This window comes from Engraulis encrasicolus, chromosome 22 (genome assembly GCF_034702125.1).
Source record: "Engraulis encrasicolus isolate BLACKSEA-1 chromosome 22, IST_EnEncr_1.0, whole genome shotgun sequence".
Lineage (NCBI taxonomy): Eukaryota > Metazoa > Chordata > Actinopteri > Clupeiformes > Engraulidae > Engraulis > Engraulis encrasicolus.
This window is the reverse complement of record NC_085878.1, coordinates 36149342-36161841: the sequence shown is the minus strand read 5'-3', so window position 1 is coordinate 36161841 and position 12500 is coordinate 36149342. Positions and strand designations below refer to the sequence as shown.

The window sequence follows — 12500 nt, the reverse complement described above, 5'->3', positions numbered from 1 at the left end:
GTCTGCATGAGAGAGAACGAGAGAGTGTGTGTAGGAGGAGGCCATTCATGTTTTTTTCCTGAAGTAAGCACACCTTTCTTTGTCATCTTCTTTCCATTTAGAGCCATATAGCCTACACATGGGCCATCTGCCATTTTTAGCACACGTTGGTTGAAAGAGAAAGCTGTTTATGGCTCATACAGTCTCTGGAGGCTGCTGGTGACAAAGAAAGTTCCCTATGATAAAAGTTCCCTAAATAAAAGTTGTTGAAGTCGACGCATCAAGAAAAAAAACAACAAAAAAACAAGAAACACAACAGATGTGGGCGAACATTTTTTTTTTCGTGTTAGATGTCAGTGCTCTAATTAAAATACAGACTCAGAGTGGTTTCTAAGTCAACGCCTACCCCCGCTGTAGCATTATTCAGTGCAAACATGTCCTGTGTGATAACAGGGCAACGAACCCTCAGGGCTTGCATTGAAGTGCTGTCTGCCCTCCAAACAGAGAGCTATACAGTGGATGTCTCTGGGAGCACAACCTTCTCTCGCTCTCGTTGGAGGAGTTTAGTTACACATTTTTTACAAGCGATCATCATAACGGTCTGCATTAAATGCAAAAACATGTTTTTTTTTCTTTTACCAGTGATCTGAAAAGATGTATGGAGAATCGGGATGACTGGAAGCAACGATGGAAGGCTCGTCTGAGAACGACATAGAGAGACGTTGCTGTCTATTCAGACCCACAGTCTTTCACTTTTGCACTTTAGGACTGGTCAAAGTAGAGTAGAAAAGAGCAGAGAAGCTTCACAAAGGGTAATTAACCCATTGATGCCTGATGTTGCGTTGCGCAACATTGGCCCTGGCTTCTGGAGCTGCATTATGCAACATTCAGGCTCATGAGATTTGAGACAACTTTATCAAAAATCTCTGTTTGTTTGAGATGAATGAACACATTCTAATGAAATATGAGGGTCTTAGCGTTTAAATGCAACTTTGTGCATATTTTTATGTGCTTCAGAAACGGAGATATTTAGGTTTTTATAAGCTGAGGGCAGCTTTTCTTGAAAAGGGCTCAGGCATTCAGCACCCTTTTTTGTGTATGCTTTAGGCGTCGATGGGTTAATATGATAACTGTAATAATAAATGCCATTCAGAAAAGTTGCACATCCATCCATCCATCCATCCATCCATCCATCCATCCATCCATCCATCCATCCATCCATCCATCCATCCATCCATCAACAAAAGAGCCCGTATATGTGTATCGTAAGCAGCCATGACTTCGATGGCCACTGACAGGCGTGATGGAGAGACCTGTTCTTCTAGATGCCCATTAGAGTGCTACGTTTTGGAGGATGTGGTGCTGTAGCTCTCAGGCTGCTATTAAGATGGATGGAGCATAGTCAAGCCCCTAAGCACCATCCAAACCATGCTGTCAGTGCATTTACACGCACAACTTAGCTGAGCAATTGGTAACGATTCAACTAAGGATTTATCTGGATTTCGACGAATTGCTAGTATGCATAGGCAGGAGAAAATCAAATTGCTTAATGAGGTATGATCAACTTAAGGTTGAAGAGTCCATTACTTGTTACTGGTAGGTTTTATAATGTGATATGTGTAGTCTACTACTAGCTGAAAAAAATCTATTAACACATATTGAACACATTGTGCTAACAACAAGAACACACAGTTCCGAAATTGCACCGAAACGACCTTATTCTGAACTTGTGGCACATAGAGTGGAGCGGAACATATTATAGTAAACGAAGCTAAACCTTTTCCCTCTGAACATGGAAATGTACTACTGTTATGTTAGTAGATAAAAAAGTTCTCCCTATGATCACAAATTTAAATGTAAGAATCCATTATTTTTGCAAGACATAATTGAATGTAGAAATCTGAATCTGTACACGGCGTCCAATATTCACAGAACTTAGAGGTTGTCATGTTGTCCTCGGTTGGTGTCATTTCCCATTTTCAATTTTGTGATAACGAATGAGTAATACTGCTGCTGAAGTTGAGCCTGTAGTCAGCTTCATTTGCATTAAATGCTGCAAGAAAATATGTTATTTTTCCCATGCAAAACCCTGGAACGCAATCAGGGACATTTGGTAGTGACACAGTCCTCAGAGACCCAATCACATTTGGTAGCGAAATTGTCTGATTACCCTGCGGCCTTGGCATGTGTACACCCCCCCCCCCCCCCTGTCTCTTTCTGTCTCCCCTCTCTCTCCATATTTACTGTTCCCCTCTATTTCCCTCTCCTCTCCTGGATGTATGAGAAAAAATGAAAAACAAGCTGTTTGTTGTCCAATAAAGCACACCTGCAGGTCAGAGAGTACAGCTCTGGTTGCCAACAGGTTTGTGGAACCCTGGTCTGCAGGAATTGGCTTGGTGGTCCTTTATCCCTTTGGTTTCCCATTCCCTCAAGAAAGTAGGATGAATTTTCGCTGTGGAATTGTTAAGTAACAGGTGAGCTTGACAAACAGACAGAAAGGCAAGCGGACTGTGCTCTGCCGTTTGTGTGTTCATGGATTAGGTGTTCCTCCTACGTAGTGATGATGTGTCCTCAGTCTGCCACAGAGTACTTAGATTTCTTTTGTCATCCTCACTGAAGAGCCAATTGATTGTAACACTTTGAGAAACCCATGCTCAGATGCAGATTAAAAAAAATTAAAAGATTAAAAAATATATAAATATATAATATACTGTGTATATATATATATTGCAATTGTCCTAATTTAAAGTCAGATCCAATCTTGGATTACATTGTGTCGACCAACAAAAACAACAAAATACAACAGTAGCCTACAGAACCTGACACTGAAATGAATCTCTGTTTCAGTTCGACCGCACTGAGGTGATCAAGAGCAACCTGCACCCCGTCTTTGCCAAGGTCTTGTCGCTGGACTACTACTTTGAGGAGGTGCAGAAGCTGCGCTTTGAGGTGTACGACATCCACGGCACCCACACCATCGGCACGCGCGACGATGACTTCCTGGGTGGAGTGGAGTGCACGCTGGGTCAGGTGAGCCACTGGTTGTAATTTCCTGGTTATTACCAGAGATGCCGTAGCAACCATCTCTGTTATTACCCAATAAGAGGTGCTCTCCGTAGTTGTAAGGAGGTACAAACAAGTCCACAGGATTGACTGGATAACAATAGTTTGGGGCCTAACTAGGGCTGTAGCGATACACTCAACTCACGATTCGGTTCATATCACGATTTTTGTACTACGTTTCGATTTTAAATGTTTTTTTAAATGTATCTTTTTGAATTAATTATTTTTGCTCTTTGCTTTGCTTTTGTTTTCTGGACTGAAGGGTAGCAGAACTTTGAAAGGGCGTATCACGATACTGCCTTCTTACACAACAATACAGTATTGTGACCGCGCATCACGATTTCTCAGTTCGATATCGTTACAGCCCTATAGGCCTAACCCGTTCTCAATGCCTTCGAGACTTTTGTATCCAGTGAGTGTTGTAGATTTGTTAATACAGCTTATTTAATCTTTAAATATACAACATTTGCATCAGCTACAGCAGGGGGTTTCAAAATCATTTCAGTTTTGAAGCCACATGCAGCCCATTTGATCTCAAGTTGGCCCGGACCAGTAATCTTAATTAGCGAAGTTTTTGCTTCATATTGGAATCACATTGCTCATCAATCATCTCAAGGTGGATGACAGGGTATGTCAAGAGCATTGACTGTAAATGGAGACTATTATTATAAAAGTGTCAAAACACTGAAATCTCAGACAACTGCAGCAATTTTTCTAATGGGCTAGAAATGGTGGGCTGCATCTGCCCCCTGGGCCTTATGTTTGACACCCCTGATCCACAGTATTGAATGTGCCTTTGTTATTAGTTATCACACATACAGTACATATATGTTTTTATAATAGGCACAGTATTGGCAAAGCATCAGTGCACATGTGTGTGAGTGTGTGCATGCCTGCATCTTCCCATGGATTAGGTAACATTCCAAACAATATGAAACGGGCAGCTGAAGTAGATAAAGAAATAAAATACTGTGGGCCATTTCAGCTTTGATTTTGTTTCATACCACAGACATGACCTGCCTACATCACAGATGGCACTTGATCCATACAGCCTACCCTATGGATCTTGCCTGTGCAGTTGCAGGAAAGGCCATACTTGACTGCCTGATCTGTATTAGCCATGTGGTGCTTGAAAAAACATTTACTATTTTATTTTTAGAGGCTGTATTACATTTCATACATGGTTTGAAATATGAAGTGGTTGATATTAACATTGTAAATAGTAAAGCAATGTCTGCCATGAATTGCATACCGTAGGCCTGCTTTTAGTTTTTTTGAAAATGCATGCATGTCTCTCATACATGTGCAGAGTGGACCAGATTGGTTTAGATCAGGACTCAACAAGGACACTGTGGACCTATGTTATCAGCTGAGAAGTATCATGTGTGACCATGAGGGTGACGGACATGCTTTGCTCCCCTGAGGTCAAACTTTAATTCCATGGAGGAAAAAAGGTCTTGAAAGATCAGGGAAAGGAACACTCTTTAAACGTAAACCAAGGACATCAGTGCAATAAGCTCTCTCCATGGCCATGTCTATCATGTGGAGTTAAAGCAGCATAGTGCAGGAGTTCACAGGTAGCGGAGTGATCGATCACCTGGCTATGGGGGACACAACTAGATGAAAGGTGTGAGTTCAACGCACCTTTACTGTGGGCTTTGATTGAGAAAGAAACGTGTGTGTGTGTGTGTGTGTGTGTGTGTGTGTGTGTGTGTGTGTGTGTGTGTGTGTGTGTGTGTGTGTGTGTGTGTGTGTGTGTGTGTGTGTGTTCCCAAGTGGTGGAACTGTCTCCCAGAGGCAGCAAGACTAAGCACCTCTCTTGCAGCCTTCAAGAAACAACTAAAGACATTCCTCTTTCGAGAGAATCTACTAGACTAATGATTGAACTGGCCTTGCCCCAGGGCAGAATCCTGACATTATGTTTAGTTTAGTTTAGTTTAGTTTGTGAGTGTGTGTTTGTGTGTGTGTGTTCTCATTATTACCTCTTTATTATAAAAAAAAAAAAATAAAAAAAAACTAACCCCTCTTTGTAATTGCACTTGTTGTTCTGTATATCTCCTGTGCACTTTGTATTTGCTTGTGATGTTGGTTTGATTATGTCCTCTTCTGAAAGTCGCTTTGGTTATAAAGCGTCTGCCAAATGCAATGTAATGTAATGTAATGTAATGTGTGTGCCCTCTCACCTGCAGATTGTGGCACAGAAGAAAATGGTGAAGCCTTTGTTGCTGAAGTACGGGAAGTATGCCGGCAAATCCACCATCACGGTAGGTTTGGTTTCCAGTGCAGTGACCCTGTCTTGGCCTTGGTGGGTGCACTGGACAGCACAGAGCTTCTATTCAATATTGTGTTCAAAGGAGAAGGGAAAGGAGGGGGGGGGGTAGATCTAGACCTAAAGAAAAGGAATGAGTGAGCAGGAAAGCAGGAAGTGTGCATAAGAGAGAAATAGATACGGTATGTAGGACACATGTCGTCATATAGAATAAAGGGGACTGAAGAGCTAAGCTTCAGGTGGAAACTATGTGCGCAGACAGCTTTTAATATTTGAGGTCATTGGCATAGTTGTATGAAGCTATGTAAGGGATAACGGCCGGTTCCATGCAGCAGCTCCGAACTCTGGGGACCTACGCAGCTATTTACACAAGCCATTAACTTCATGGAACCAGTCGACCTCGAAGCCCGTTATCCCGCTTATCTGCCGTTAGGGTCCTACTTTTTTTTAATCTATTACTGTCTGTAAAGTTGTAGGAACCATGCCAACTGCACCAGAATCTTGTGAGCAAAATGGACTTGTCGCTACGCGGGCGTCTAACGCGTAAACGTATCTAGAATTTTCGTTTGGAATGCCAACATTGTGATTATTTAGTTTTACGTAGACGGTGTGCATTGTTTCTACAGTATTATCCCTTAGATAAGGCCTGCAGACCACATTCCAAATGAAGGTTTTATGCGCGTCTAACTTAGTCGCATGCTTGGCGCCTGACCGGTTCCACAGCGTTAATGGTCACCTATCAGCCAATCAGAAAAGAGAAATCTTGTTGCGAAGGCAGATAAGAGGCCCTAAACCTGTTTGGCAAGTGGCTAACCAAACAAGATTGCTAACAAGGGAACACAGGGTCAATGTGGCAAGAAATAGTAATTGATTTATAGCTATTGAGTAAATCAATATCATTGATCTATTGCCGGGAAAGGATCATCCTCCCTTATTTAGAGATTTCTAAGGGTTGTTAAGCGTATCTCAGCAAATAAAATAGAGTAAAGGGTCAACCACCATCAATACACTGTATGCTTTGCAGCAGTGACAATATAATGCTTGATCAACACCCATATCTGGGCAAGATGGAGGTGAAGGTGACACTGAACCAACACGTTTTTAAAAAAATCATTATTATCATTATAGATACACAGTGTACAGCCAATGTAATAGCGAGAAGGACTCACTGTCCCCTTTCAGTTGTATAAAGGTGCTCTTTATTACAGGGTGCTTTCCTTTCCCTCTCCATGTCTGTTGTCGCTATCATTTCCCATCTCCTACCTGCTTTCCCTTCATCTCCCGTCCCATTTTACCCACCACGTCTTCCCCTCCCGCTGAGCCGAGAACAGATAATCTGGCTTGTACTGTTACGCTGATGAAACCTCGCAGGCAGCGATATGGGTGCCTGCCTGAGACTGAGAGATGCAGATACTCTCAGTGCCCACGCCACACCACTGCCGTGTGCTGCTGTGGCGTACGGGGCATTTTCCCGGTGGACAGACAGTCCTCAAGAGGCTAATGCTGTTGTTTTGTTTGTTTATTTGTTTGTTTTCTCTTAGAGATCGGCCCTCAATTTAGATGGGACGACCCATTGGCTCGTCTTCAATATAGACGGTGGATGGGGAACATCAGTGTTTCTCATCAGGGGTGCCGCGGGCCCCCCTCAGGGGTGCCACGGAAACATGGCTGATAAATGAATTCGGCTAAATTGATAAAGTTAATGCTAGTCAGTGGAATCTTTTATCTGCCATTTTCGCACAATTAAGTAAATATAGGTCGCCCCAGTCAGCTGCAACTTCGAACGTAGGTCGTGCGACGTCTCCAAATGTGTTACTTTTCTAAGCTTGTGTGGTATTGGATGCGATGCCATGTTATGACTTGTTGGTTTGGGGTGCCTTGAAATTTTTCATGAATTGAAAGGGTGCCTCGACTAAAAAATGGTTGAGAAACACTGGTGAACATCACCTAAAAGCTGTTAAAGGGGCTGTTAGGTGTGAAGGGCCGGTCTATGCCAAAATGTCCAGGCTATTTTTTTTTTTATCCCAGTCCAGCCCTGGGGTGTTGTTATCAGGCCTTGACCCCTCTCATTGGGGCTCGCCCCTTGTTTTGGAGGTAGCTGCGCTGTAATAGAGGTTTATATAGCTAGCTGGAGCGCCCTCGCTCCTCAGCCCGGAGGCATTGAAAGGTGGGCTGGAACTGCTGCGGCGGCGTTGGCCCTCGCTAGCATGGGGTTAATAAATTCAGGGGATTAGCGTGAACCTGAGTTGAGGATTTCTTTTTTTTCTTCTTTCGTTTGTTCATTCGATCTCCTTCGTGCATTCTCTCCTGCGTGCTGTTCGTGGGCCGTATAATAAGGCCCAGATTAAAGGAGAGAGGAGGTGATTCATCACGGTGGCTGAACTTGTGCCTGAGTGCCAGAGTGTGAGAGTGTGCCCCCTGGCTTATCTGCCGTCTAATGAACATAATGGCTTTCCTGTCATTACGTCCACACACACACACACACACACACACACACACTGATAGCTCTCGCACATGTACCAACAGGACGCCTTTTGTTGATGTCAAATGGCCTGGAGGAAGCAAAAGCCCAGCGGCAGAGAGAGAGAGAGAGAGAGAGAGAGAGAGAGAGAGAGAGAGAGAGAGAGAGAGAGAGAGAGAGAGAGAGAGAGAGAGAGAGAGAGAGACAGACAGACAGACAGACAGACAGTCAGACAGAGGCAGAGAGAGAGAGAGAGAGAGAGAGAGGGAGACAGACAGACAGACAGATAGAGGCAGAGAGAGAGACAGACAGACAGACAGACAGATAAACAGACAGAGAGAGAGAGAGAGAGAGAGAGAGAGAGCGAGAGAGAGTATAGTTTGTGTTTTGTTGTCTCATATACATTTATAGCGCTGACAAGCTCATTCCAGACATGGGATTGCTGTTTTGTGTCTGTCAGACAGGCTAAAGATGGAAGATGCTGACAAATATTATGCGCAGCAGGTGTTGCATGAAGCGTCGTCACTGTTATTTTATGGCAGGGCCATTCTTGCAGTGCGATTTCAGCTTGTACTCATGCCAATAGGAAAGGGAACTGACAGTTGTCTGTATTTTCAGACACGGTTGGTTGGAGTTGGATTTTATTTTTGTCTGAAAGTATGACTTTTATTGTAGAAACTCAGCACATACGCTTCATGTGTGATTCACTGCATCACCAATGTTTCCTGCTGTCTTGAGCATTCTAATATGGCACGGTAGGCTTAGTGGAAATTAAATCATTTTTTCCGCCGCTTTAGGCATCCAATGAGGTTTCCGCCTCGCAAAGGCAGGGTTGATAAATGAGCAAAACCGGTGATGAAAAAGTGTTCACATTCTTTAAGATGGCTTCAAATGCTCTGTCTCTCCTTAGTCATAAGCAGCTTTGAGATTCGAGCCAAACAACAGAGTAATTACATTACATTTGCTCTTAATAATATTGGCATTACATTTTGAATAGATCTCTCTCCTTTTCTCTGACTGGTTCATTAACTGCTGGCAGCGACGGCTCAAAGCTTTTCTTTTTTCGCTGAGTGGGCCCGAACAACTTTCTGTCCTCGGTTCAACTTTTTAATAGTCTTATTTCCGTCTGTGATGTGACTGGATGTGTGTCTGAGCTAAAGTATCTATCCACGACGTCCTCCTCCCATAAATCTGCACTAATTTATTCCTGTCTCTGATAGAACACATTTCTCTGCTGTCTTTGTCTTTGTCTCTGAGTATCCGCCCCTCCTCGCTCCTCCTTCATGCCTGAGTTTCCTCTCGGTTTCCCAATTTTAATTTTTTGCACCTTTATCTCTCAATCTTCGACTTCCTCTTATCTTCCTCCCTTCTCCCTTGTCACCAACATGTCTTGTTTCAGCCCTGTGATATTGCAATGGCGTGTTAAACTTTGATCAGATTTCTTCTTCAAAGTGGATTGAATTATCATTCAGGGGACCTGGATGTCTGATGTCTGGGTTTTTGGTACACATTTTCGTGAGGTGTTTTGCAGGGAGAAGTAGAGCACAGATTCTTTGATTCCATCATTGTGATTCCAAAGCCATACAAACATGGCAAGGCAAAGCATTCGGGTATGTCCCGAGCAGCATATTTCCCCACCCTGCAACTTCAAACATGCACAAACAAAGACATGCCATGCGGATGTTTAGACTGGGGCCAAGAAAAGCTTTTATCTGACATTAAGTATTCACAGTTGGTGCATCGCATTTTCATATATCTTACGTCGACATTTTAGCCGGAAGATGCACTTATGGTCTGTAGTGTAATAGATGGTACAAAGGGAAGCATCACAAGAAGCCTCTAAGTCCTCTTTTTATTTCAATTACAGGTACTGTATTTAGGAGATGTCAAACGCCACAGTGTAAACAAAACTATTCAGAATGATTGATACTATGCATACAATCTTACAATGTGTTTTATCATGCAATGTCATGTCACTGTCATCACTGTATGAACATGTTTATTATGATGGTTTCCTCCAGATCCATGCAGAGGAGATCTCTGGGAACAATGGCTACGTGGAGCTCTCCTTCTGTGCCAAGAAGCTGGATGATAAGGTGAGAGGGAGGCCCTTTCTCTCTTTTTTCCTTTTCCCCCTGCCCTGCCATTGCCCAGTCAGCAAGGTACTTGCAGATAAGCACCTGTTCATAGCCGTGGCTGGCCCAAGTCCTCCACATCTCCCTAATGAGCATGCACGCACGCACTCACGCACACACGCACGCACACATGTCTCAACTCACACACACACACACACAGACACACACACACACACACACAGACACAGACACACACACACACACACACACACACACACAGACACACACACACACACACACACACAGACACACACACACACACACACACACACACACACACACACACACACACACACACACACACAGACAGATATACACACCTCTGCAGCATGCCTCCGAGCTGTAAGGATTGGGGGTGGAATTGATTTTCCCTTTTTTCTCAGGTCATTGATAATTCATTACTTGACAATGAAGTGCAGAAGAAGCGTTTGAGCTGCGTCGCAGGAGCGCTCGGTGCCAACCGGCAGCTGATAAATGGAAAGTTCCTGAACTCTCGAGTCACTGAGCAACGCGGTTGATGGGTTTTAGATGAGGGGGGATCTGCCCAGCTCTGGAAGACAACGCGGGCTTCATTTGTGTTGGCAGAAACTTCTTGTCAGAAGCCAGACAAACTCGAATTAAGAACTTACTTACTTTTGGTTCCACAGTGACCGTGTCAATAATTTTCAGATGCAGCACACAATAGGCGGATATAGATAGATATTTGCAAGGCACCTAACCACACATAGATCTATAGTAGGGATTCTAACTGCAGTGAGTCACTTTGGATAATATAATGTGCAATGTAATATAATGACTACATCTGATACGATTGCTACACAAAAGGGAACAGGATAGACAATGGTGCTTTGTTTTGTATATTGTCGGCAACATAGTGTATTCAAAGAGCCCTCACACATCTGCCACTGTAATGGATTTGGCTCTAGTTTCTTATCTTGGATCTCACTGTTATTGCAGTTGCCTTTCCTGAGTATTGTTTGTCTGGCAAACACTCTGATATTAGAAAACACATTGTGTTTGAATATGGTGTCTGTTTCAGAGAAAGTGTGTGTTGTGTGTGTGTGTGTGTGTGTGTGTGTGTGTGTGTGTGTGTGTGTGTGTGTGTGTGTGTGTGTGTGTGTGTGTGTGTGTGTGTGTGTGTGTGTGTGTGTGTGTGTGTGTGTGTGTGTGTGTGTGTGTCTGTCTGTCTGTCTGTGTGTTTCTGTCTGTGTGTGTGTGTGTTTGTGTGTATTACACCAATCTACCTTTGTGAGGCCACTGTTATGCGAGTACACCCACATACTGGGGCCGTCACTCCATGTGGTGCCCAAATCCTGGACCCCACATGTTTTGATCCTTTTTGCTGGGGTAGTTTTGATGTTAGTGGCAAAAATAAAAGTGTTAAAAACATTTTGCACTGACAGGTTAGTTTTGGTTTGGGCACAGTTTAGCATTTTTTAGCTTTTGTTTGAGTAAGTATAAATGGAAGACCCCCACAAAGATAGGAAGGGCCCACAAGGGCCCCATAAAGATATTAAGGTTGAGCTGTGTATGTGTGTGTGTACGTGTGTGTGTGCGTGCGTGCGTGCGTGTGTGCGTGCGTGCGTGCGTGCGTGCGTGTGTGCGTGCGTGCGTGCGTCCATGTGTGTCTGTGTGTCTGTGTGCATGCGTGCTTGTGTGCACATGTGTGTGTTTATATGTTGAAACTCTGAGGCAGCTGGCTTCACTTCACTGTGTGTGCAAACAGCACCGCCCACACAAGACCTCCCACAATGCACTCTTGGCCCTGAAGTTCCACAGGTGTCTGATCATCCTCCCCCGGCACCCCAACCACCAGCACCACCACCACCACCACCACCAGCCTGTATTACACAAAACTCAAATGCCTCCGCTCTCCACCGCCCACTAACACACTGTTTCTCTCTCTCCCTCCCTCTTCATTCATCTCCTCTTCATTGTACTGTATCTGTCTGTTTTCTTCCTCTATCACTATCTCACAATTCCTCTCTCTGTCTCTGGATACTTGTATTTCTCTCTCTCTTTACCTCTCTCCTTCTCTCTCTCTCCCTCTCCTTCTCTCTCTCCCCCCCCCCACCTCTCTCTCTCTCGCTCTCTCTCCTTGAATGCCACATTATGTCTTGCTCTGCATTCTTTGTCTCTATTATTCTTTTTTACAGTGAGATACTCCACAGCCCTTCCCATCACCCTATTCTTTATGACACATTGTTGTTTTTGCCCGTGGCACTGATTTTCACTCTGCGATAGCTGAACGAAAATGCATATGTGTTGGCTGTAGTATTTTCGCGTTCTGACATTCCAGAGTTCATACATTTTTCAACACATTTCTTGCTGGAAAAAACATATCCAATGGACTCTCAAGTAGAGTGCTGAAGTCAAGCATGTAAGATCTTGCTGGCTCATAGTTGATGGCACAATCTGTTTCTCCCAGCACTGTGGCGAGACACATGGCGATGGCTCTGTGGCTTGACTGAAACGATTGCAGAGAGCTTTAGATTTTGGTAGCTCAAGCACAAACATCGTGATCACCCACACAAACACACACACACACACACACACACACACACACACACACACACACACACACACACACACA

At 43.9% G+C, this 12500-nt stretch overlaps 1 protein-coding gene across 1 annotated transcript in view; it reads left to right on the top strand.

Moving 5' to 3' along the window:
- cpne7 (copine VII) overlaps positions 1-12500 on the top strand; it is a 45998-nt gene that overhangs the window by 7491 nt on the left and 26007 nt on the right. Inside the window, exons 2-4 of the mRNA XM_063188941.1 lie at positions 2827-3009; positions 5232-5306; positions 9794-9868. Coding sequence (XP_063045011.1) covers positions 2827-3009; positions 5232-5306; positions 9794-9868 — 333 coding nt within the window. The remainder of the gene's footprint in view (positions 1-2826; positions 3010-5231; positions 5307-9793; positions 9869-12500) is intronic.